Here is a 26740-nt window from a genome sequence, read left to right on the forward strand (position 1 = left end):
CTAAGAAAGGGCCCTGATTTGTGGTGTTTGCCGATTTCTGTGGTTTTTCAAACCAAGTCTCTGGTATATGTATATATTTGATCTTTAACTTACACTATGCTGTGGAACACTTATCGTAGTCAGTTTTTTTTTTTTAAAGATTTTTTTATTATTTCCTTTTTCTCCCCAAAGCCCCCTGGTACATAGTTGTATATTCTTCGTTGTGGGTCCTTCTGCTTGTGGTATGTGGGATGCTGCCTCAGCGTGGTTCGATGAGCAGTGTCATGTCCGCACCCAGGATTCGAACTGACGAAACACTGGGCCACCTGCAGCGGAGTGCGCGAACTTAACCACTCGGCCACGGGGCCAGCCCCCCGTAGTCAGTTGTTTTTGAATTTAGAAGAATAATCAGGCCTTAAAAAAAATGGCCATGGCCACTTTCAAGCTGCTGTGATGAAGTCAACCAGCTTGCAAAATTCCTGAAAATTTAAAAATCAGTACTTCCAGCTGGTTCCAGTATACTGGTGGGATTCCAAATCTTATTTCCATGCAAATTCACTCTTGAGTGCCAGCCCCGTGTCCCCACTGGAGAACATTCCACCTCACCCTTGCTGTTGCCTTACAGCCAACCAGGTGTCCCACCTTGACCCTCTGTGTGGCTGATGTGAGCAAGAAATGGCCACTTGGCCGCGCTGTAAAGCTTACTCTCCATTTCTAATGCGTTGATTGATTGGCGTCTTAGTGGCTATGGCTGTAAAGCAGGAGTGAGCCTGCACACTCTGAGGGGCTCTTTCCGGTTTATAATCTGGGATTTATATCTACAGTCAAGCTAATTTACTACTCTCTTGAAATAGTCTCTCTTTTCTTGATTTCCCTTTTTCTGTCATTCTCACTCAACTCCTTCCACTAACTTGAGATCAAAACCCCTTTTTCTTCTTTAACCCTGTGCTCTCCTCTGTTCCTTGCTGCCAAAGGAGCGCCAGACAAAGCCTTTGGTTGCCATCACTGTTGCTGCTGCACGCCCTTGTCACTTCATGACCAAAGGCACACTCCCCACTCCAGTGTGCTCCTTATAACACTGCCACTTCATCCTTTAAAAGCACTGCTCATGTTTTTTCCTGGCTCAGAAACTTTCAGCAATGCCCCACAGTTGTTGGAGCCCTTCTGTCTGGTTTCGAAGCTTCTTTCAGTACCAGCTTCGTCCAAGGCCACCTTTACAACCCACACCTTCCCCAATGGACTTAGGGCTCCAGGCACACTGGTCCCTGACTGTCTGTCTGTGCCACTTTCCCCATGCCCTGACCTGCACGGTGCGAGATACCCCCCACTCCCCTCAACACACTATAGCTTCTGCCTTCAGGACCCCATACCTGCGCACGTTCCTTGGGATAGCTTGCTTTTGCTGAGTGACATCTTGTCTGACTGCTCACTTTTGTCTTTGCTTCTCCCTCTCTCTTTTTATTTGTAACAGCTTTATTGGGATATGATTCACACACCATACAATTCACCCATTTAAAGTGTACCATTCAATGTTATTTAGCATATTCACAGATTTGTGCCACCATCACCACAATCATTTTTAGAACGTTTTCATCACCCCCCCAAAAAAAAACCACTTACCCTTTAGCTGTGAGTCCCCAGTCACCCCATTCTTCCAAGCCCAACGCAACCACTAATCTACTTTTTGTCTCTAGAGATTTGCCTGGTCTAGATGTTTCAAATAAGTGCAATCATATGATATGTGGCCTTTTGTATCTGGCTTAATTCACTTAGCATAATGGTTTCAGGTTCATCCATTTTGTAGCATGCATTAGTATTTCATTCCTTTTTATAGTCAAATAATATTCCCTTATATAGATATACCACATTTTACTTATCCATTCATCATTTGGGTTGTTTCCACTTTTTGGCTATTATGAATAATTCTGATATGAACATTCATGTACAAATTTTTGTGTAGACATATATTTTCCTTTCTCTTGAGTAGATACCTAGGAGTGGAATTGCTGGATCAAATGGTAACTCTGTGTTCAACCTTTTGAGGAACTTCCGGACTGTTTTCCACAGTGGCTGCTCTATTTTATATTGCCGTCAGCAATGTATAAGCGTTCTGATTTCTCCACATCCTTGCCAACAATTGCTATTATCTGATTTTTTTATTGTAGCCATCCTAGTGGGTGTGTGGTAGTATCTCATTGTGGTTTGAATTTGCATTCTCTAATGACTAATGATATTGAGCATCTTTTTATTTGCTTATTGGACATTTATATATCTTCTTTGGGGAAATATCTATTCAGATCCTTTGCCCATTTTTTAATTGGGTTACTTTTCTTTGTATTATTGAGTTGTGGGAATTCTTTATATATTCTAGATACATATCCCTTGTCAGATATATGATTTGCAAATATTTTCTCCCATTCTGTGGGTTGTCTTTTCACTTGCTTGATTATGTCCTTTGATACACAAAACTTTTTAATTTCAGTGAAGTCCATCATATCTGTTTTTTATTTGATTGCTTATGTTTTTGGTGTCATAACTACAAATCCATTGCCAAAGCCAAGGTTATGAAGATTTACCCCTATATTTTCTTTTACGAGTTTTATTGTTTTAGCCCCTACATTTAGGTCTCTGACCCATTTTGAGTTAGTTTTTGTGCAGTGTGAGGTAGGTGTCCAGCTTCATTCTTTGGCATGCGGAAATTCAGTAGTACCAGCACCATTTGTTGAAGAGATTATTCTTTCCCCATTAAATTGTCTTGGCACCTTTATCAATCAGTTGACCATGATGTATGAGTTTATTTCTGGATTCCAAATTCTCTTGTACTACTGTCTATGCTCAGTCTTCTCTCGTCCTATATCATTAATTAACTCTTTGATTTGTATCTATATTAGATACTAAAGGGACTCAATCTTTAGTTGTGAAAAAAATCTTCATGGTAAAAAATTAGAACACAGAAGTGCCCAAAGTGAAAGTCCTGCCCCAGCTACTCCTGTGCCCACTTGCAGGACATAACATGTGAGTGTTTTGTCTGTAGCCTTGCAGACTTTCACCTCTGAACAGATACCTATATTTGTTTACATGCATATATGTGAAAATTCAAGTGCACATTCACATTTGTCAATGTATATGTGTATATGTTGACCTATTTATATTTGTATGTCTGCATTTTTATAATTGTGTACCTCTTTTTACAAAATTGAGATATAGAAAGTGTTCTATAACTTTAAAAATTCAGTAGTGTGTCCCATACATTCTCCTATGACAATTATATGTGTCTTACCGGATTGTTTCTTAATGGTCCCATAATATTTCATAGAAGGAATGCACCCTCATTTCTGTAACCAGTTTCCTATTGTTGCATATTTATGTTGTTTCCTTTGTTGTTGGCTATTCCAATGCTGCTGTGTACATGTGGGAGCACTTTTCTCAGCTGGATACCTGGAAGTGGAGTTGCTGATTATGGCTTTTGTCTTAAAGTCGTTTTTACGATTTCCCGTTGACTGTGCTTTATGGTGCCTTGCACATATGAAGCAGTTAATCAGTATTTACTGAAGTGAACTCCTAAGGGTTTCCATTCTAGATTTATCCCTAGCTTTCTGTCTCATTTTGGTAAGCTGTTTTGATACCCTCATGCCTATTTCACTTCCTCTAAAGTGAATGGAAGTTTTGGTTATTTAGTCTTCTCTGGGGGAACTGAGGTGAAAAGAGTTGGTCAGCATGATAATTGTCTGTTATATGTGTGGCATGGCAGGTATATGGAAATGAGTGAGAGGGAGCCCCAACCCTCAAGGTATTCACAGACCATTAGGATGAGGCAGATGGGATGTGTGATACTTCCCTAAGAGGCACACGTGTGCTATAATGTGAGCATAAAGGAAGGGGAGAAATGATACTTGACTTGGGTGCTACCAAGAAAGGTCTCCTGGAGAAGGAGACATTGAGATGCCCTTAAAGGAAGGGCAAGAGTTGGATAGGTGGAGATGTCCCAGGGTTGGGGGTGCCACTGGTGGTTATCAGCAGAGGACTGCAGCATAATGGATTCAGAGGAGGTGAGAAAAGTGAGAACTCAGGTTACACTGTGTGTAGGGTGTGTGTAGGGGGCAGTAGGAGATGAAGCCAGACAGCCAGGAGGCGACATGCTGTGGTCGTCTGGAATCCAGCCGGGTTTGGCACTAATCTGGTAGGCACTGGGCCACTATGAGGGGTTTTTGAGTAGAATTTTATTATTGGAGTTGGTCTTGAGGAAGCAATGTGCACAGTCAATCTGGGGCATGGATAAAGGGGAGTCTTCATTTCCAGAGGTTTCTGTGATATAACTTTTTCCCTGTCCCTCTTTTCCCATCCCTCAATTCTTCCCTTAGCTGTCTGAAAATGTGGTTAACCGAATGAAGGGTTCCAGCCAGCCTTCCAAAGCGGGGCAGCCAACTCCCCCTTCTCCATCTGGCACCTCTGAAGGCCCGGAGAAAGGTATGGGCTGCAGCGATTCTCTGGAGAGTGAGAGCGATGCGAAAGCAATGGCAGATGACGTTCCTGGCAGAACATATTTGACAGCTAATGTGGCTCCCATTTGTTTCTGGGTGATGTAAGCAACTCCTTTCTGATAAGTCCTTCCAGGACAGTGTGGCTTCCTGTGCATGACGACGCTGTCCGGTACAATGAAGCAGCACAGTAGTCAGAGCTTCTGTGATTGGGGCCAAACTGTCTTCCCTCACTGTTTCAGTTTCTCTATATGTAAAATATGAGGCAAAAGGGCTTGGTTTGACAACTCGGGTAAGAAGTTGCTTTTAAGGATCTGTAAGAAAAGCGTAACCATTACTGTTTGGTATGGTCCAAAGAATGATAGAGATTTGGGTGATTTGGAACAAGTTAGGGGGAATTGAGTCAATGACTTTGGCATCAACCTCAGCAAGTCTAACCTAGCCCTCACATCGAGTGATCCTGGCCTGGCTTCTGGGAGGGCCCGCCATCCTGTGCCTCCCAGGAATTCCTCTTCCTATGCCCAAGCTGGCCTCAAAGCTGATTTGTTCCCTACCCTATTGTGCCCATCACAAATGAAGAAATTTGTGCTTTTTCCCAAATAACTACTTTCAGCAAACACAAAGGAACAAACAAGTTTAAGAAAGAGGAATATAAGGTACAAAAACATTAAGATATTACAAACTAAAAACGTCCTTGGGGCAACTGCTGCTCTACTCAATAACTAACTTGTTTACTCAATAACTAACTAGGTCTTGTCTATCTTCTGTAACTTGATAGATATTTTTTCATTGATTGGCTAGAGGAGCTGTGCCCCGGCAGAGGGTTGACTCTGCCTTCCGGTGGATAACCATCCACGGGGTCACTCATCTCGTCCGTGGCCTCGCATTAGAATTGTCTTTTATGTTAATCTTGTTGATGCAAATAATCCATAATCAGTCTATAAATCAAAATTGGGGTGAGTTTATTATGAGCCAGATCTGAGGACTAGCCCGGGGCCTTCCTTCCTAAAGGAAGGAAGGGCACCAAAGAAATGGGGTGCATAGAGTGGTTATATACCGTCTTGGAACAAAGAGCATATATCACATATGACAGGAATGTCCCTTTTGCAGCAGTCACAAGATTGCTTTGCTAGCACAGCAGGTCAGTGGTGGTCACAAGGTGAGCACAGCAGGTCCGTAATTAATCCTTAGTTCCCAGGAAGAGGTGCTTATCCTTAAAGAAATGCCGTTATGGGGGGAAGCTACATCCCTGTCTTTAAGGGCATCATTCTTGTCTTTGGGACACAGTAAATGTTTAAAGCAGATGGACAATGTGTGCTCAATAGGCCACGTCAGTCCCTTTTGGAAAAACAAGATCAGGTCGAATTAGTTTTAACCCAAATGGCTTCCTCATATACTCCACCATACCCCTTTGCTTTTTATTTATTTATCAATCTTCACTATTAGGTTATAAGACTGTAGAAGGCAGGGGCTATGTCCTGTCCTCTCAGCGTTTACTGAGTGCTAGCCAGGGATTAGGATGTGTGTCTCATGCTGGGTCACAGCGATAGCCAGACGGGGCACCTCTCTTAGGGTATGCGCAGCTCTAGTTAAGGAGCCAGATGTATAAGCCTGGAGGTTACATCTGTCATGGGATGATGCAACACTGGGAGCATGCCCAAGGTCCAGGGTAGCACGGAGGAGACAGTGACTCCTTATGTTAGGGAGGGGCTTCAAGGGAGATGACGTTTGAACTGGATTTCGAAAGATAGAGCAGTGGTAAATGGGCAGTTCAGGCATGGTGAACAGCTCGGGCAGAGGCCCAGAGACATGGCACAGGCTGGCCTGTTTGGGGACCTAGAAGTGGTTTGTTACCTCTGGTGTACAAATGCAAGGAAAAGGGAGGTGCTGGGGTGGTGCTCAGGGCCACATCATAGAGACCTCGGCACAGTGGCCGGAGAGCTCCGGCTTCATCCTCACGGCCAGGGGTGCCGGCCAGCCCTTCTGACACTTGTCCCCGTGTATTATCTGCCTCAGGGCTTCCTGAGCATTAGAGCACATCAGTACCTGGATCTGGACCCACCCTGGGATTTTTTTTTTTTTTTGAGGAAGATAAGCCCTGAGCTAACATCTGCCAATCCTCCTCTTTTTTCTGAGGAAGACTGGCCCTGAGCTAACATCCATGCCTGTCTTCCTCTACTTTATATGTGGGATGCCTACCACAGCATAGGTTTTTTTGCCAAGCAGCGCCATGTCCACGCTGGGATCCAAACTGGCGAACCCTGGGCCGCCGAAGCAGAACGTGCGCACTTAACCGCTGAGCCACTGGGCCGGCCCCACCTGGGATTGTTTTGAATATCTAACAGTGAGGGGACTGAGTGAGATTCTTAAAACCCACACCAGGTGCCCTCTTCCTTTATCAAAAAGGCTAGTCCCCATGACGTCTCCAGCTGACTGAAGAGAGGGGTCTAATTTAGCCCAATGCACTTTACTAAACTGGATTAACTGGCGAGAGGGAGAAAGTGATGAAAAAAGCAAAAATTGCCAAAATATATCATGCACACATCACTTTCAGCTTTGGAAGATAGAAGAAGCATTTGTTTCAGTTTTGGTAAGTTTCAGCAGTTTAAGAAGCAAGAATAGTGGTTCATTTGTCATTTGGTTTTACTTTAATAAAGTATTTTGCTGTTTAAATGGGTGTGAGTTTTGAGTTTCCAAATGCTGAGGAACAGTCAGCATAAATGCCTGTCTTGAAGTTGACTAATTTTAAGATATTTTTACTTTTAAAATTAGAGTTTGCTTTTATTTTAGTGATGGAAGAAGATCAGAAAAGGAAGTTAAAATTAGATCCTTATGTCATACCATACCTCAAAATAAATGTCAGAGGAAATAAAAAATTTCAATGTAAGAATTGAAGCCATAAAAGTACAGTAACAGTCCATAAAGATGCAGTAACGTAGAAGTACAGGAAGTGGACTTTCTAAGCCCGACAGCAAGTGAAGAAACCCTAACGTAAGAAACCAAGTGGGAAATGTAACTATAAGAAATAGAGACAATTTAGAAAAAATAAATGCAAAGTGAATGATAAGCCAGGGAGCTAACAACGACAGAGCGTGAGTGGTCTCAGCGTGTGGGAGTTCCTCAGGCTGTCGGACCGTGCAGGGGCGCTGTGCGCCAGCGTCCGAAACCTGTGCGCAGACTCTCCGCCTGGCTAGCGATGAAAGACACACGTAATAAATCCTAGCCTTACCGAGGGGGCAGCCACACGGCTCAGACGTGGGAGGTGGGAGTGTGGATCTGTGCCCCATGCTCTCCAATGGGTAGGTGTGTTATTTTTGTACTTAGAAAAAAGGACAATTGTATAAAAGACAAAAATAAATACAATGAATTATACCTCCGTAAAGCTGTTGTAAGTCAATAACTAAGAACAGGGAGCATTAATGTCAAAATAAGAAGTGGGCACAGTATCCCATTTTCATTCCCAGTCGAGCACCTGGCGTGTTACTAAGGAGCACACAGGCATGCTTCTGTGAGAGGTGCTCTGCAAGTGCGAATCACAGGGTGAGTACGTTTGGAGTGACTCCCTGAGGGCTGAGTGCTCAGCCTCTGCGTAGAATTGCAGATGCTCACATGTTCTTTCACAAAGCCTGTTCTTCTGCAATGTTTTGTGCAGTCCTAGTTCTAAAGCTGCTGCTTTAGAAACCTATGTTGGAGGTATAGGACATTTGGCCAAGGGCACGGGGAAGTGTTGAGCTTGCCTGGAAGATGGTTTGGGAAAGGTGAAGCCTGAGGAGAGGGGGAATAACAAAACTTTCAGTGTCACCAAGTGGTGGAGAGAGTAGAGTAAATTGGATTTGCTCAGAAATCCCCAAGTTCATGGGCATCAGAAGGTAGACCTCCTGTAACAACTTAAACAGCCCAATAATACTGGAGGTGATGCAGGTTAAATGATACATAAAATATCACTAATATGGAGTGTTTGCCACATTCAGGGTTAGAAATCTGTAGAATGGGGTAATAAGGGCAACAAGGTCTAAGGTCCTCCCCTCTGCCGTGCTAAAACCCAGACCCCGGAGGCTGTCCTTCCAGCGTGAAGCAGAACAGTGGTTCCCTCAGCCATCCCTGGCTGTGTTTAGGAGATGACCAAGATTCCAAGTACCTGTGGAGTGAGTAGGGATGGATTTGGACGCTGCACTCAAGTGGCTGTGCCAGCTGCCGGCCCAGCGCAGTCAGCTGCCCTGGTGCAGAATGAGGGAGCACAGGGGCCTTCGGGCCATCCCGCTCTGGAGTGGCTGGATCGGGATGTGTTCTGTGTCTGTCCATGGGGCATGTCCGTCCATGGGCTGCACTCCTGAGCCCCTTTCCTGGATGACCACCATGCCTTCCTTGATCCTGAGGTGCTGCTACAGCCCTTTTCTTCTTATCCCTTTGCAGATGCCAAACCGCCCAGGTCAGAGCACAGTGGTGGCCGGCCCGCAGGGGTAGACGAGGATGTCCTCAAGAGGTAAGCCTGGGTGCCCACTCACGTCTGGCTCCGCGCTCCAGCTGAATGCTCCTCCCTCACCTTGTACCTTCTCTTGCCTGGAGGCCCGAGGGTGTGTCTTATGTCTTGTGTCGTCTTCGAGTACAATCCTGTGGTATAGGTGGCTCTGGTCCTGGATAAAGATGAAGAAGCACCAAAAGGGGCATGGGGGAGTTGACTGCTAATGTTTTTAAAAATTCACTTTAAAAAGCTAGGACTAAGTAGCTGAGTGGCTGGCCCTTCTTTGCTTGTGTATGCACGCAAGCATATTTTTAGAGATATGAAGAAGACAAAGGAGCCCTCACAATTCTAACCACAGTTGCCTAGATGGACTGGCTCCAGGAGGTTGGTAACTTCCCTTCAGCACAGGGCACAACCCTGGAGTGCTGGCCACACCTCTGAGACTGGGAGCTGCTTCCCCTCCCCTGATGCTGTGGAACAGTGGCTAAGGCACAGAGACCCTCAGAGTGCAGGTTCGCACCCTGATTCTGTGACCTACTAGTTATGTGACCCTGGAAAATCACTGCATCTCTCTAGGCCTCTGAGAAGGGCGTATCTGGAGTGCCTCTTTAATTGTCTGGATTAATGCCTATAATGCACTTAAGCACAGTGCCTGGCAAACAGTTCTCAGTGAGCGCTGACTGTAGTTGTTACTGATCGACTTCTTTAACACCCTTGAGGATGCTGGCCTCTGTGACAAAGGACCCAGTGAGCTAGCTCAGGGGCCGCATGTCAGCCAGAGTTGGATTGCTCCCTCCAGTGGGTCAGCCATGCCGGATCTGTTCCATCATCATGGATTAAGACCCACATTCTAATAATTTCCCCTCTCTAATCCTAAGAGGCCTCTCCAAAAATAACTAACCTAAACCTTCTTTTTTGTACTTTTAGACATTTAAAAAATTTTCAAGTAATACATACTAATGAAAGACTTAGGAAATATATCAAATGAACAAAATCACTCATAGATTCATCACTTCAAGATAACCTGTTACTATTTTGGAGTATTTCTTTCTAAGGTCTTCTTTCCCCTACTTTAGGATTATTTTTTCAAAGTCGTATATAATTTTATATCTTGCTATTTTCACTTAGTCTTATAATTATTTTCCATTTGTTACAGCCGCTTTATAAACATTCTTTTGGCTAAAAGTATTGTTTATCTTTTGTTTATCAATTGATTGTTTATCAATGTTTTGATTCAACCTATAGACAAATCTAAGAACCTATTGTCCAATGACAATGTAATATACCATTGCTTGACTGTGTTGTATGTCCTTTAACTTGACCTTGTTGTTGGACATTGAAGTGGTTTGCATTTTTTACACTATAATAAATAATACTTCTAACAGCATCTCATCGCTAATAACTTCTTTCTCTCTTCAGGATTATTTTAGTAGGCAGAATGCCCAGAAATAGGTCGAAGGGTAGGAACACATTCAGGATGTGAAGAGTTAAATGTTCAAAACCAAGGGCTGCTACAATCTAAAACCTTCAAGCTCTCGTGTGGAGGCAGAGAAGTGGGGCTTCCCATGCTGCCTATGTACTCCGAAGGAGTGGCTAGCACGGGATTGAACCCCTACCCCGAGACTCTCATTTGGCATACGCTGTCTGACATGGTGGTCAGGCCTCCTTTGTTTGTAATCTGTATTGTCCTGGCTGAGAAAGTATCACTGTATCCTCTTGCCTTGGGTCCTGTCACTGATGCCTAACCCTCTCCAGCTGGCCTCAGATCTCCATCCCCAGCCAGCTGAAGTGAGTGTGCACACCTTTGCTTGGCTACCTTCTGCCAGTCGTGACATCTGCATCTGCTTCTCTCCATCTCTCTTCTGCCACAGGTATAAACAGGAGCAGGCCATGGTCCAGGATGAGCTGCTCCAGGTGGCCACGAGGGAAAGAGAGGCAGCCACCCAGCAACAGCGTGTGTCCCTGCAGCGAGGGGAGGGCAGCGTTGACCAGGACAAGTGGAGGTCAGACCAGCTGGTGAGTGCGCATCTTCCTGAGCTGGCCTTTTGTGCGGAGCAGCACTGGGAAGCAGAGATCTGGCCCTGGAAGCTGATGTGTCTGAAGCCGGGGCTTGGCCTCACCTCTGTGGAAAGGATGTCTTTCCAGGCACCAGAAGCTTGAGTTCTAGCCCTGGCTCTCTTATGGATTTGCTTTGCTGCCCCTGACCTGTGTTTTCAGTCTCTGGGGCCTCAGGTTTCAGGGTAAGGGCTGGATCATTCACCGGTCTGGTCCCACTCTGTGTTGGTATGTGTGCAGGAGATGGTGAAGGGATAGGACTAGGGGCTCGTGGCCATGTAATAAGCGAGATGGAGAGTGTAACTTTTAGTGGGGCACCCTAGGTGCAAATCCCAGCTCCCTACTTTTCAGCTTGGGCACATCCTCCCGTACCTGTGAGCCCTCCTCGAAGATCATGATGGTCCCACACAGGACTGCCCAGGGAATTAGAGGAGACAATAACTGTCCAGGGTTTAGCATGTGCCTGGCAGATCATGAAGGTGTGCTATTATTGCTGTTATTGTTATTGATACATTTAATTGATGGGAGGCTGTTAGGACTCTCTCTGCTGTAAGTGAGGCTTTACTTCACAATAGAGAAGTCTAGAAGTGCCCCAGGGTTGACTTGTTGAGCGGCGCATTGGCGTCATCATGGACTAGCTTCTTCTCCTTCCACTCTGCGTCCTCAGCATGCCAGGGCATCCTCAGGCCAGCTGTCCTGACAGGTAAACAATGGCTGCTACTGCCCCCCAGGACTCATATAGACAGGACAACACTTGGCAGAAGAAGAGAGGCTGTGATGGCTCTGTCAGCAAGGAGAACTTTCCCAGAAGCCCCAGGTGAAGTCCTCTTATGTCCCATTGGCCTGACTCACAGCAGGTGGCCATGGCTGAGCCAGTCCTCAGTGGAGACAGCAGGGGGGCTCCACCAACTGGAGCTAGGGCTCTTTTCGAGTCATGTTTCAGGGGAGGGGGGCACCCAGACAGAATTAGGACTGTCAGGAAGAGAGAGTTCTCCCAATTCCAGTGTGTGTGGCTTTCCCCGACTCATCTAAGGAATTCTCTGATACCAGCTGAGTGTCCTACAATTGAATTCAATTCTGACACTGTCTACCTGGAGATAGCCTCAGATTCCACAGGTTGAGGGCTCCGTCCTACAAGACTGTCCCCTATCCGTCCTACCCCCACCCCTACTTCAGACACCAATTGAAGTCCTGTGCTTCGGACCAACTGGCTGGAAATCGGAAGTTCCCACAGCCCCTCACTGGGTTCCATTAATGTGCTGGAGTGGCCCACAGGACTCAGAGGAACATATCTGTTACTAGATTACTGGTTTATTATGAAAGGACATAACTCAGGAACAGCTGGTGGAAGAGATGCACAGGGCAAGGTCTGGGGAAGGGGCGCGGAGCCTCCATGTCCTCTGCAGGAGCTGTCCTCTCCCCAGATCGCCACGTGCTCACCAACCTGCAAGCTCTTGGAACCCCATTTTTATGGATTTTTATGGAGGCTTCATTACACAGCACGACTGACTAAATCATTGGCCAGTGGTGACTGATCCGACCTCCAGCCCCTCTCCCCTCCCTGGAGGTCAGGTGGTGGGACTGAAAGTTCAACCCTCCAATCATGTGTTTGGTTCCCCTGGCAACCAGCCTGTATCCCCAGGTGCTTTCCAAAAGTCACCTCATTGATGTAACAAAGAGACACCTTTATCTCTCTCATCACTTAGGAAATTCCAAGGGTTTTAGGAGCTCTGTGCCAGAGACAGGGGAAGACCAAATATTTAGTTCTTAATGTAAATCATATGATGACAAGGAAGGTGTGGGGAAGGGACTGTAGCTGTGGCAGCATCCACTGTCTGCTTCAGAAGCCCTGGGCTGGGAGACCAGGAGCAGCACCCCCCTGCTTCAGGTGGGGGGCCTGGTGCATGCTGTCCTCCCCAAAAGGAAGTTGGAGAGATGTGAGATCACCACTTGGGACTGTGCCCGCCCCGGAGGGGAAGGCCTCTGCACAGGTGTTCAGACTGCGGAAGGCATAGAAATGCTGGTTGAACCAGGCCCTCTGGGAGATACAGACAATGCAGGATCCTCACCCCTGGGAAATTTTCAGTCTAGTGAGGAAGACAGACTTCAAACAACAACTCAGAAAAAGGTCAAATCAGTTACGGTAAGTGTGAAATGGAGGTAAAGGTAATATGTGTGGGAATGCAAAGGCAGTGGGGTCAACTGCTGGTGGGAGAGATGCATTTGACCTGGCCTTGAGCGATGTGAGCCCCCAGGCCCAGGGAGCCTCTGGGCTGAGCCAGGTAGGTGTCAAGGAGGTGACGGGACACAGTGAGAGAAGAGGTGATCGAGGTGTGAAGCTAGATTATAGGAGGTCTTGGACTCCTTGAGGAGTTAACCCACAAAGTATCCCACAGCAAGCCTGAAACTGTGGAGGATTCCAAGAATTCATGAGGATGGGAATGACATGATCTGTGATGTGGTTTTAGAATCCTGGTGAAGACTCAGTCGATGCAGAGAAACTGGGGTGAGCACACCCCAGCTTTTAGAGGCGCTTGCAGATAGTCTCTGAGGGGCAGGTTGTTGCTTCTCTGTCGGCAGCCTGACATCCAAGTCGAAAGGACTCTCGTCCTGGAGGTGAAGGCTTAATCAGTACAGCATGAGCAAAAAAGTTGGCCCGCTGGGACAGTCACCCAGCACGGAACAGAGCAGCCTACAGGTGTGGATCTCTGCATTCTCACCTGGAATGTGTTAATTACAGTGAAAGAGAAGTCGCAGCTTCCCTTTTTCCACCTGTAAAGGAGAAGGCTGGGCCCCTCCTCAGGCCTGTCCCTGGAGGAGCACCTTTATAGGTGGGAAGGAACGTAAATGACCTTCAGGACAGGTGTGTGGGCTTCTTAAAGAAAGGGTGACTTTAGAATAAAGAAGATACATCTTGATTTTTTCCCCCAAATCTCTGGATGAATAAATGCCGTTCTCAACCAGAGTTCCTATGGAATAGCGAAGCAAGTGGCTCCCTTCAGTTTGAAAATGTCTATTACCTACTTTTGTGGGTGTCCCGTCGTTTGACTCTTTCTCCACGCAGTTGGTGCCCTCGGTTTCCTTTTGGGAACTTACCTGTTTCCTGTTGAGTCTCATCTCAGTGGGAGTGCAATTCCAATGCCCAACGTCCTTTATGGAAGCTACGTCCCTTCTCTCCCCTGCCCTGGTACAGGCAGGGTCTGGCACAGGGCCTGAGGGCAGCTGGTCAGACCCTCTCTCCAGGGACTTTCAGTTTGGAATGAGCGAGGAGGCCAGGGTGGGATTATTCATCGCAGCTGAGGCCTGCTGGTCAGCACAGTCATCCTGAGAGGTTGTTTTACTGTCTCCTACCCCTGCGGGCTGCCGTTGGTTTCTGACTGGTCCTTCTGCCTTCCTGAGGATTGGATCATCCGCTGATAACCTGCCGCCAAATCTCTTTTGCTTGAGGTAACCGAAGTTGGTTTCTGTTGCTTGGTGTTACAGCAGAATGCGGAGTCATAGGAGCTTGGTTTTGAAGGCTTACAACCGCTTTCAGTACTCAGTGAGAACAGAGGAGGGGAGCTAGTACCCGGCCCTGTTCTATAAGTCGGCGGGGACATGCGGCACTCACCTAGATGCTGGGTGATGCCGTGGCCATTACTTCCATTTAGGTTGGTGTGGTTGGTAGATGCTTTTAGTGAAGACAATTTCAAAACTGTACTTTGGAAGATTTAAATAAGAGGAGAAGGATGGAGAGAAGAACCTGCACAGAAGCCTAGAGAATTTTCCTTTCTCAAGCGGCCTTCCACATGCAAGGATTGAAGGAGCCTGCTGGACAGAGCACGTAAGGCCCTAGTGTCTGGATCACAGCACGTGCTCCTAGCCACAGGGCCAGGCTGGACCCCAAGGCAGACCTGGCATGGACGCTGGCCAAATGAGCTGGCTGCCCACCTCTCCTTGGTGCCACCTTTGACCAGTGCCTCGAGCCCCGCACCCTTGACCCTGAGCCTCGCCTGGAGGATTTTTCTTTCAAGTGTGCTGACTGCAGTTTGACATTTAATATGCTCTTCCGTTCTCTCTCTTTGCATCTGACTTTTACAATATTGATTTTTTAATCCTCTTATGCATGAGGGAATGATTCAGCTCATTATTGGGAAAAGTTCATAAAACTAATGACAGGGAAAGGTAATAATTTTTAAAACCTTCTGATGACAAAAGTGTTACTATTTTCCATCTAGTGCAGCAGGGATGAACTGTTTCTGCGTGTTTCTGCATGCCCCCTGTCCCTTGCAGACTGGTGGAACCCAGTTATTGCTGGGGTGAAGGCGCTGTCGGTGGAGCCTGTGTGAGGAGCGCTTCCCTCGGAGTCGGGGGGGTGCAGTTTGGAGACCAGATCAACGTTTTCGAGAGAAATAAGGAGAAACAGAGTGGTTTCCAGGGCTTAGGCTTCTTATGGGCGGAGCTTTAACAATCCAGGGATGGAGTAATAAAGGCCTGGCAGAAGCTTTGCTCTAGGGGAGAATGAGATTTATGACCTTGCCTGTTGGAATCCTGACACATATTGTTAGGTATGTGAGATTGCAGTACACCTGATAGAAAGTAAAAACTTTCGTTTCTTTTCTCTTTTGGTGAGGAATTCTTTTATTATTTTATATATATATATATATATTTTTTTTTTTTTTTTTTTTTTTTTTTTTTTTTCCTGTGTGCCTGTTGTATGTTGGGCACTGGGTTAGTTTCTTCACAAGTGGAAGTAAATAAGATACAGCTCCTGTCCTTGAGAAGATCTGTTCGTTGGGAGAGTTAAATATTCTCAGAAGTGACCATACAGTGTTACAGTATCATACCCAAGGGACAGGAAGGTACTAGAGGAGGAAGGAGGGGACAACAATGGCCTCTTCCTGGTAGGGTGGGAAAGTCTTGTAAGAGGAAGTGACGTGTGAGCTGGATCTTGAAGACTGGAGAGAAGTTTGCCAGGTGAAGAAGAGTGAGAAGGGTGTTGCAGATGGAGGACACTGTGGGAACAAAGGCCGAGGTTGGGGGAACACAAGCCATTTGGCTGGCATCTAGGGGAGTGGCGGGTGTGGCAGGCAGGAGAGGTCAGTTTAGATGTGGGCCTGGAATGAAATTCTGGAGGTCTGATGGGGACTTACGGGGGAAGGTTTTCTTAATCCTCAGAAGAGACACACGGAAGGGAGGGCCTCTCCTACTAAACGGTGAACACTGGGAAGAGTCCTAAATGGCAGATGAAGAGCTGGGACCAAATCCTTCCACTGGACAGAGGGCGGGAAGGGAGTGCTTCTCTGCCTGCATGTGCCTGACTCGCCTCTGGTCTCGCACAGGAAGAGTGGCTGTCCTGCTCCGCTCGCCAGTGTACAGGGGCACTTTGATCTACAGCCGTGTGTCACGTAGCAGTGTTTTGGTCAAGAACAGACCATGTGTGCGATAGCTGTCCCATAGGATCAGTACCAGAGAGCCTAGGTGTGTAGTAGGCTGTCCTGTCTAGGTTTGTGCACGTGCACTGTGATGTTCACAGAGCTACAGAATTTCTCAGAATGCATCCCTGTCATTAAGCGATGCATGACTGTATTGTTGCATTCTTTTCATTGTTCAGACGCTCTCAGAAGCTGCCACCTTAGCTGTATAAACTCTGTAGTCAGGATTTTAAGAAAATTTTGGATTTAAGAGTTTTGACTTGCAGTTTTCTGAATCATGAGTGAGATGGCAGGTTTATTTTGGTTTTACTACAGCTGGAGCCTTTTTCCTAATCCCCCCGCCTGTGTGTTCAAGGCTTGTTCCTCAGATCCTTAGCTCCTCGAGGAGAGGAGCTGTGCTGTGATCATTTTGGTCTTCTCTGTGACTCTCAGGGGCGCACAGTGGACAGGTATGGAATGGCAGGTCTCGGGCCGACGGGGTGTGCGGCGGCGCCTCCTGCTGTGGAGGCTTCTGTACGGCGGCCCTCGCTGGGCTCCTTGAGGCCTCCGTGCCGTGCCCGGATCAGCCTTCCCGAGAGTGAGTGGCAACTCGCAGGCCTGACCTTTTCAAACAAGAAAGAGATCAACGCAAAACCAAACACACTTTTAGTGTAAGGATATCTTGGAGTCAACTAGAAAGAAGTTTGTCTGACTGCTAGTCAGAGACTTATGGAGTTTGGGTTTAACTTGCGTGGAACAAGGCAGAGAGTGGGGCTTTGGAGACTCAACCCTGGGTCAGGGAGTACTCTACCTGATGTGCCGCTGAGGAGGCCCAGTACCTGGGGCAGCTGTGTGGCGTGGCTGTTTGTGTCAGAACATTGGTGGCTTGCGGCCTCTGGTGGTCTTGTCCTTATGCCTCCTCCAATTTGAGCTGCAGATGGAGAGCTTGAATTCCTGTGGAGAGCTCTCTGATTGCACCTAGATGGCTGGTAAAAGGCATAATCTGGAGAAAAACATGAAAGCATGACATCCATAGTCTCTTTTTTTGCTTGCTTAAGTCTTGCTGGGTTTTTTCCTAGATTAGACCAGAGGTTGACAACCTTTCTCTATAAAGAGCCAGACAGTTAATATTTTAGGCTTTGCAGGCCACGTATGGTCTCTGTCACATATTCCTTCTTGTTGTTTTTACAGCTCTAAAAAATATAAAAACCGTTTTGAGCGCAGAGGCCATACCAAAAGACGCTATGGGTTGGATTTGACTGCGGGGCTGTAGTTTGCTGACCCCCGGACTAGACAGTGCAGCTCCAGAAATTTTAATTTTTTAAGTGTCTCTGAGTAACCAGATGTCCAAGAAGCTGGGGGACAGGGGCGTTGATGGTGGTGCTGGTGCCTTGGTGCTCGTTGTGCCTGCGAGCTTACTGCGTGGTGGCGTCTCATGGCCTGTCTTCTCATCTGTAGAATGAGGATCGTTCTGGAGACAGCCTGGGGGGCTCTTGGGACAGAGTCATGAACTTTCATTTTAACTTGTGATTCTTTTTACGTTGGGCGTTTTTTATAGTTTCCATTTCTTTGCTGAAGTTCCCTGTCATTGACACATGCTGTCCACCTTTTCCTGTGGATCCTCTAAACTTGTCATAGTTATTCTGAAGTCTCTCTCTGGTCACTCCAGCATCTGGGTGGTCTCTGAGTTTGGTTCCATGTCTGTCTCCCTCTTGGTAATGGGTCCCCTTGTCCTGGAGCTGGATGTGCCTTATAACTTGGTTGATGCTGCGCATCACATGCAGAAGAAAGGAGAGACAGGAAAATAGCGTTACGCCTGGAAACAGCCACTCCTTCTTGTGACAAGTTATTTCTGTGGGGGGCTGAGGAAATCTATTTGAGCAAGGGGTGGGCTCTCTTGCTGCTTTGGCTTCAGACTCTCTGAGAGTGGGACCAAGACCTCCTGTTGAGCACAGCTTAGGGTCTGGGCGCTGCAGGGTTTGTCTGTGCCCTCTTGCTTTCGCATCAGACTTTTTGGAGGCCCTGCTTCTCTGTGTCCCAGGGTGCTTCCTTGCGCCTCCTCCAGCTGCAGGCTGCTGCTGCGTGGTTGCGTGGTGGTCAGCGCAGGGCCTGTGGTACCATGGGGCTTCTCCGGCTCCTGCCTGCTCTCAGCAGGCCCTGTGCACCTGCCTCGAGGGGGTGCGTGGAGGGTGTCTCATTCAGTTCTGCCCGACCCCCAAGTCTTTTAAACAGTATAGTTAAGGAAGAAGATTCTCATAACCAGTACCAAAATAATTTCAGTCTTCCTTTTTTTTAAGATTTTATTTTTTTCCTTTTTCTCCCCAAAGCCCCCCCAGTACATAGTTGTATGTTCTTCGCTGTGGGTCCCTCTAGTTGCAGCATGTGGGACGCCGCCTCAGCGTGGCTCGACGAGCAGTGTCATGTCCGCGCCCAGGATTCGAACCAACGAAACACTGGGCCGCCTGCAGCGGAGCGCACAAACCCAACCAGTCGGCCACGGGGCCAGCCCCCAGTCTTCCTTTTTATTGTCATTACTTTGAAGCACCTTTCACACCCCAAGGAAAATGAAAAGGGCAGAGTACTATGCCTGCGCTTGCTCCCTCTCTGAATGTCCAGGCCCATCTGGCTACTGACGTATAGGGCCAGTCCTTCCACAGGTGGATGGGGTCTCCACAGGGACACACCATGTCCCATGGACAGCCACCATTGCTCAGAGAACAAGGGCAGGTGCATCTCATTATTTGAGAGAATAGGAATAATTAGTTGGAAGGGGTGCCGTGAGGCCTCCTGGTTCCTGCTTTATTTATTAAGGTCAAAGTTAAAATAATGTGGCCTTGTGCTTATATGATGTGACAATTTTTGGAGAAAGAAAACTACAGATAGGCTTGCATGAAAACTGGTTCAACTGTATTGTTAGCTGATTACACACCAAAAAAGAACTTTGGTTTTCTCATATATTTTACACAAACTGAGGGTGGGGGGTGGGCACAAAAACAAGACATGGGGTCCAGTCCCGGACTACAAGTCTGCTGCCCAAGTCCAGGGATGGCCCTTAGTGCATGAGGCCTGGACTCTGAGGCCTGCCTTGTGTCTGTCTATGAGGATCCAGCGAGGGAGCAGGCGAGGTGTGGCGCCCAGGTGCTTGGTGGCATGGGCATGTTGTTCTGGGAGAGTGCGGGAGACAGAACCCAGGCTCCAGGGCCAGACAAGCATGTCCCTGGGCTTCCTTCACTCTTCTACGCTATTTTCTTCTCTGTGAAATGGGGCAGACAAGACTGTATGTTGTGGGGAAAAAGTTATAATTTATTCTTCTCTTCACCTCCACCCATGGCCCGTGACACAGAATCCCTGTGAACTGATCCTTAGAATAAATTGGTCATGTAGGCTTCTGACCAGTTCTCTGGAGAGAGGCGCTGGAGTGATGTGGAGGCGGCAAGGCTTCACAGAAATGCCTTATTTGTGGGCAGGTGCCATGGGGCTTCCCAGACGTGTAGTAGGGTGTAGAATAAGGGTCTCCAACTTGGCTTCGCTGCCAGCAGCTGTCCTACCTGCATCACTCTCCTCTTTGTCTCTGCCCATCTTCCCATTGCCCTGCAGCAAGGTTGCCTGGGAACTTGGTGAAAATACACATAGTTGGATATTACACCAAAGACAACTGGATTAGATTCTTGGTTGCTGTGACCCTGGAATCTGTATTTTTTTTTTTTGAGGAAGATTAGCCCTGAGCTAACATCTGCTGCCAATCCTCCTCTTTTTGCTGAGGAAGACTGGCCCTGAGCTAACATCCGTGTCCATCTTCCTCTACTTTATATGTGGGATGCCTGCAATGGCATGGCTTGACGAGAAGTGCGTGGGTCTGCACCCGGGATCCAAACCGGTGAACCCCAGGCTGCTGAAGCAGAATGTGCGACCTTAACTGCTGTGCCACCAGGCCAGCCCCGGGAATCTATATTTTAACAGCCCCCATGTGATGCTGGGGCAGCAGGACCAGAGCCAGCTCCTGGGCTGAGGTTGGGTGCCAGTGACCAAAGAGGGACTCATGGCACTTTGTGCTGTCTGGGATGCGGAGGGAGGTGGAGTGTTCCCACTGGTGATGTGGCTCCATGGTCTTCAAGGGCAGGGCCTATGCTGTTTGAAACGTGCATCAGGTGACTAATGGCCCCTGTACCCGACACAGCTTGCTGACCACATGGATTGTTAGACAGCCTCAAAAGAAAGCAGGAACTTTTTCCTTTGCTGAAAATAGCTAGGAAAGAGAATCAGCCATCTGCAGGTACCACGCCCTGGGAGGGGTCCAGGCGAGCTGGGCACAGCTTTTTGGGAGACTGGTGATAAAATGTTGCCAGAGTCCAGGCAGTGATGGCCGTTGGACGTGGGGGGTGCTAAGTGGAACCCATTGGACTCCCAGCAATAACCTGGCTGTGGGAGAGCCTGACCCTTCGTTCCTTGCAGCAGCAGCCTGTGTAATGTTGGAGGCATGTAGCAGGAACAGAAAGACGACTTTTCAAGGCTTGTTGGACTCATTGGCCGGCCTGAGCACGGGAGGGCTTCTGCGGGCCTAGTTGCCTCTCTAGTCAGTGGGATGTGCCCCCAGGTGGGCCCAGCAGACCTGAGGGTTGAGTTCCTGGCATTGCCCTGAGAAGCCTTTTCAGTTCCTGTTTCCCATCCACCTCACTGGGTGTGCTGTGCTGGTGTCCTTGGGGTGGGAAAGTCCTGCCTCCCCCTCAGCTGTCTTAGGCAGCAGTGGGAAGGTATGGCCACCCTGGCCGTGAGAGGAGGAGGACTAGGGTGAGGGATGTGTGGTGGAGGGGGGTTGAGAGCTGCTGCAGGGGCTGGGGCTCCTCTGGACAGGGACACTGGGCTGGTGCCAGGTGAGAAAGAAGGTGAATAGCAGTCTCCAGCTGTTTGAATCCTAGCAGAAAGTGGAAAACTGGAGGACTCCTCTTTAAAGAAAGCGATTGCTCTGTGGACTTCTCAAATTAAAATGCAGGGATTGCAGCACCTGACTGTTCCAGGATGGCCCTGTGGTGGGAAGGGAGATCCCAACACTTTGGAGTAGGACAAGATGTGCATTGAGTCATTTGTTATTGGAGAAGCCGAACTTCCAGGTGGGTTAGGAGTTTGCGCTGCCGCCCGCTCCCCCGCCTCACAGATCTGCACATCCTCTGGCTCACCCTTGCCCGGCTCTCGCGCGTTGCTCAGGTGACCTCTGCTGTGTGCTGACAGAAGCTGGAAATCCTCATTAGCTGCTAACTTTGTTAGGCAAATGGCTGATTGTGGTTCCATTCCTGGTGTCGTTGCTTCTAATTAGCAGATCGCATGTCTTTGAAAATGTCTGTTAGCACCAGGGATGAGCTAAAGAGGCTGATAGCTGGAGCTGGGATCTGGAGAGAACTGTAGAAGCAGCTTTTCTCTTAAGCCTCTTGAGGGACTCAGCTGCTACCCTCAGCCAGGCTCCTTGGCCTCTGCATGCCTGATGGGTCCCAGGGGATCTGAGCTGCATACTTCCTTGGAAAAACCCACTGGCAGAGGGGGGTGACCTGAGCCATCTGACAGAGGCATCACAGCAGCTGGTAACACCTGACTGACCTATGGCTTTGCTCCTTGTGAGAAGCCCAGGGCCTGGCCAAGAGTTTGGGACTTTTGTGTTTTGGGCAGGTATTGTGCGGCTGTGTGTAAGCTAAAATTGTAGGGAAATCTGACTTCAGAACTGGGGCCATTCCTCGTTGCTGGAGTTGGTGTGTGCTGGCAGTCCTGGCCTCTGAGAGGATGCGGGCTGTCAGAGGCAGCCACGCTCATCAGCAGCCCTGCCGTCTGTGGCTACTCTGCACCGTTCCATTCCTCTTCTTCTGGATGGCACTGCTCACCACTCCTGCCACCCTCTCCATGCCTGTGTGTCAAGTGGGACTGGCCCTAGCACCCTAATTGATCTGGGCAGCAGCATATTCTCCTTTTCTGTCCTGCTTGAGTGTAGCTGGGCTGGCGCCTGCCCACTTCTGTGCACACCTCTAGGAAGCCAGCAGGGCTAGGGAGAGGGGAGGGTCACGGCTTATTTTAAGTCTCTTTATGTGGTTTATTCACATAGTCTTTGGGGAGCTACCATTCTGCCTTTTCCCTTTTTGTGAACAAATGTTTTAGATTCGTCAGTTAAGCAGACTGTGTTTGCCCACTTGGGTAGATGCCATTGCTGGCTACTGGAAAGGTTGAGAATCAAAAGGGGTTATTCTGCTGACAAAGACCAGTAAGTGGGACAGGAGAAAAGTCACATTTTTGCATTTACCTCTGTGTCCACTCAGTGGCTGAGCCAGGTCCCCATCTCCCGTGTCTGGGCTCTAGGATGAGTGCTCTCGGATAGAACAAGACGTGCACCAATCAGGAGCAGTTTTGGCTGTAATGGAATCCCAGGTGGCAGTGGCTCAAACAGCAGGGGCAGGGGGAAGGCGTGCTTATCTCATGAACAAGAAGTCCAGGGGCAGATGGTCCAGTTGGGTACGGTAGCTCGGTGCATCAGGAGGGCTCCACCATCCTCAGTGCAGCTCTCCTTGTGGCTGCAGGATGGTTACCGTGCCTCCAGGCATTACATCAGTTTTCCATTGGGAAGAAGGAAGAGCCAAAAGCCTTTTCCTAGTGAATTTTTGTTTTTTTTATGTGGGAGGGACACCCTCCCTAGGGACTCTCATTAGCAAAACTGTGTCACAGGGCCACCTCTGGCTGAAAGAGGGGCTGGGATAGCAAGTAATTGTAATCTGGCACTTGATTACCCCCCTCCCCCCCAGTCAGGGTTAGGTTATTAAAGGGGCTAGACACTGGGGGGGGTGGTGAGCAGCAGCTTCTGGAGCGTGGCCGTTTGGAAGGAGCCCTCCTCTGGGACCTGTTAGACCTGTGCTCAGAGTCACCAAGCGCAGTCTCTATGACCTTGAGCATGTTACTTAACCTCCTTGGGCTGCAGTTTTCACAAGTCAAATGGCAGACATCTAGGATTGCTAGATGCTTCAATGACATGATGTAAGCAAAGCACCCGCCCGCTGTTGGGCAGATGGAAGGCAGTCAGTACATTCTTTTCTTTGCATTCTGCCGAGCTCCCCAAAATGCACGAGAAGCTGAACAGGTGACTAATCTGAGTCTAAAGGGTAGAAGTGGGGACTGATTTTCCAGCACAGCAGAGAAGGGACACTACACCCAGGGCAGGCGTGATGGCTGTTGCTGGGTGCTGAAGTCCCGGCCGACCACCTGAGGTGGCATCATCGATCAGCATGTCCCTCTCTACCTTGCCCTCCTTTCTTCTAAAGCAGCCCTTCCGAGTCCTGCTGGGTACTCTCTCCTGACTCCCAAGGTTAATTTGAGCTTGGGAGGAGGTGCCGATACTCTTGTGCCTGTGCTCTCCTGGTTTGTGTTCTCACTGATGCCCAACGTCTGGATTGGAGCGTTTCCTGAGCCCTGGGCTGGGTGAGGCTCAGGGAAGGAGGGGACTCTGGGCACCAGCTCCCTGCCCACATGCACCCCGCACTCTTGGCAGCATCTCTTCTCTCCTTGCTGAGTCCCAGCAGGACTTGTCTGGAGGATTCTGGTGCTCTGCTCTTTGCTAGGCTTGGGGTGGTTGGGGAGGGTGGCTCAGGGGGAGTGCTGACAGAGTAGCTGTGTGTGCCAGGCCTTCGTCTGATGCTTGTCATATAACAGAGCTCTGATGCCACTGGGACTAACCTTGGTGGGAGTGAGTCTCCATGGAGGGGGTCAACTTGACCTCTTTGCCCTGCCCCGTCCTTACCCCCCCACACCTGCCCCTTGTTGGCCTCGCACAGCTGCAGGGCAGAGCTGCCGGCCCAGCTTTCACCCGTTCTCCTGTTATTCTTGCTGCCTCTTTGCCCTCTCTCGCACCCTTCCCTAACACACAGCCCTCCTGGCTTTTTCCTCTTCCTGTGTAGTGGCTGGTTTTCCCTGTAGCCCAGCACCATTGCCTGCCATGACGGCCCCACTCTTTTTCTCTGCGCCTCCGCTCCTGTCGGCCGCGCCAGTTGGGTGTGAGTGCGCATAGGGCAGGATCGGCTGAGAGCCTCTGTTCTGGGGGCTCCCAGGTGTCAGACAATGTCGAACATGGGGCCCATTCTCTAGTCGACTGGTCGGACACGATGTCGGCCCTTATCTTCACGCTGACACACACCGGACATTAATAGAAATACATCGCCACGGCACACGTGTGGAATTTCAAGCAGCTGCACGGCTGGGGCTCTCATAGCCTATTGTGTGCTTAACCTCTACGAAGGGGTTTTTGATGAGAAACTAGTAAGCCTGCTAACTCGAGGTGGCTGGGTATGTGGCGGCTTTTCTTTCTCCCTGTTTTCTTTTCCCCTTCCTGATTCTCTGCCATGCTTCCTGGATCTTCCCTCCGGAGTGGCGGGCTTTGCCACCTCAGGACTCCTTGTTTAGTTCCCTGCTGCTGGAGCAGGGCTCTGCTGGGCTGACAGGAGGACTTGGCCGGCCTTGGGGGTGGGGGTGGAGGGTGGCCGGATGGGACAGCCTTCACCCCAGTCTGGTGGTTTGGCCCGGAGTTTCTCACCCTGGTCCCAGCCCAAGGGGAAGCCCCTTTATGACTGCATGGGGCCGCTGGGACACCGGCTTCTCTTCTGAGGTGCTCTAAGCTTTTGGAGCCGTTTTCTTTTTTCCTTTACGTCTCGTCTCCTTATTCCTCCTCGAGAGTTGCTAGGGATGCCTCTGTTTTTCTGATTAGGGTCTCAAACCCAGGAGAAGAATGGCTTTCTTAGAGGATCCAGGTCTCGATGTGGTCAAGGGTGTCATCACCGGCGGTCCTGGAGGCGTTGTAAGAGGGCTTTGCCGAGAGTTTGCCGCTCCCTCTGCTGCTGACCGTGAGAGCTTCCCCCTCCTTCGGCTTGCCCAGCTGCAAAGTGGAGGTGATGACGCCTGGAACTCACAGCTCAGGATGGGCTTTAGATGAGAGAATGTTTAGCGTCTAGGAAAATGTCTGCACTGTAGTAGGGCCTCAGCAAACACTGCCCCTGACATTTTCTTAGCGAGGCTTAGAGCTGAAGAGCAGCCCTTGCCATCAGCGTCTGGTCACGTTTCTTAGTCTTCCTTCTAGAATGGCTGTTCTGTTGGCACATTTTACATCACAAACCTGCTTTGAACTGTCCCCCTTCCTCACTCCCCCTGCACCCATTCTCGGCTTTCCTCCTGAGCCTTCTCTTCACCCTTATTGTGTCCCCTGGCCCCGGGTCTCTGTGCCCTGCAGGGCTCTATGCTGACAGCTGGTTACGGCTGGCCCCTCCTTCCCTTCGTCTTCGTGTCCTTCTTCCAGGCCCACTTGGCCGAAGTCAGCCCTGGGTAAACCCCACCGTCTGCTTTCTCTGGGCCTGGGCTCCTGAGGGACACCAGAGGAAGTGACGCATCGGCTGAAGGTCGTGGGCTCTGACCCCCTCGCTGCTGCTGACTCTCCCTCGTGTCCCCCGATTCCAGTGGCGTTCCGCTCTGCACCCAGCCTGTGCCCTCTCCACGCTCGCCTGTCAGCCGCACTTCAGCTTTCTTTGTCCTTGCCTGGCCACGCTCTCTTCCCTGCCCTCTTGAAAGGTGCCTTATCTGCTGGCGGCCTGGATCCAGCCCTCCTGTCCCCTTGGGGCTGGCTGTGTTTCCTGCCCACCCCCACACGCAGCTCCTCCCTGCCTGAAACCAGAACCCTTCCCAGCCGCTCCTCGAGGTGTGGCCTGGCTCTTCCCTTGCCTTCATCACAGAGGTAGAATTGCCATCTCGCTTCTCAAACTCATTACAATTTGGCCTTTACTTCCATTAATACTTTGTTCTCAGAAACCACCATGCTCTTCTTTCCAACAAATCTAATGACTTTCCTTCTTCACGTTTCCTCCATGGGGTATTTGACATTAGGGAGCTACCCTGCCTTTAAACTCTCACTTCTTTTAACCTCTGTACTCCCTCTGCATGCTCTATCCATCCATTCAGCACATGCTTACCAAGGGGCACAGCTGCCACTATTGTGTTGGGGACACAGAAGTGACACGGTCCTGGCCCTGCTGGAGCCTGCTTCCAGTTGGAGAGAGAGACATTAAACAAGTAAATACTCATGGAATTACCAATGGAGATAAATATGATGCTGTTAAAGAACAAAGTATTTAGAGAGAGAGAAACAGTGGGGACCTAATTTGGGATGGAGGTCAGCAAACCTTCTCTGAGGAACAGACATTTGAGCCAAAACCTAGAGGAAGAGAGAGAATTAAACAAAGAAGGGGAGGAGCATGGTCAGGGCCTTGGGGTAGAGCTCAGTGAGTTAGAGGAATTGCAGGCAGCAAGTGTTTGAGCAGGGGGCAGGGTTGACCGTGAAGGCACTTGTGGGCACCGAGGGGAAGTTT

The 26740-nt window shown here is 49.0% G+C and overlaps 1 protein-coding gene across 5 annotated transcripts in view; it reads left to right on the top strand.

Moving 5' to 3' along the window:
- CHCHD6 (coiled-coil-helix-coiled-coil-helix domain containing 6) overlaps positions 1–26740 on the top strand; it is a 252155-nt gene that overhangs the window by 24943 nt on the left and 200472 nt on the right. For all 5 annotated transcript variants that reach the window (XR_011427148.1, XR_002800467.2, XR_011427147.1 and 2 more), the window contains exons 2-4: positions 4341–4446; positions 8871–8940; positions 10791–10935. Coding sequence is in view for 2 of the 5 variants with exons in the window: in XM_005613810.4 (XP_005613867.3) it covers positions 4341–4446; positions 8871–8940; positions 10791–10935 (321 nt within the window). In the remaining 3 variants the exon portion in view is untranslated. The remainder of the gene's footprint in view (positions 1–4340; positions 4447–8870; positions 8941–10790; positions 10936–26740) is intronic.

This window comes from Equus caballus, chromosome 16, assembly GCF_041296265.1.
Source record: "Equus caballus isolate H_3958 breed thoroughbred chromosome 16, TB-T2T, whole genome shotgun sequence".
Taxonomy (NCBI): Eukaryota; Metazoa; Chordata; class Mammalia; order Perissodactyla; family Equidae; genus Equus; species Equus caballus.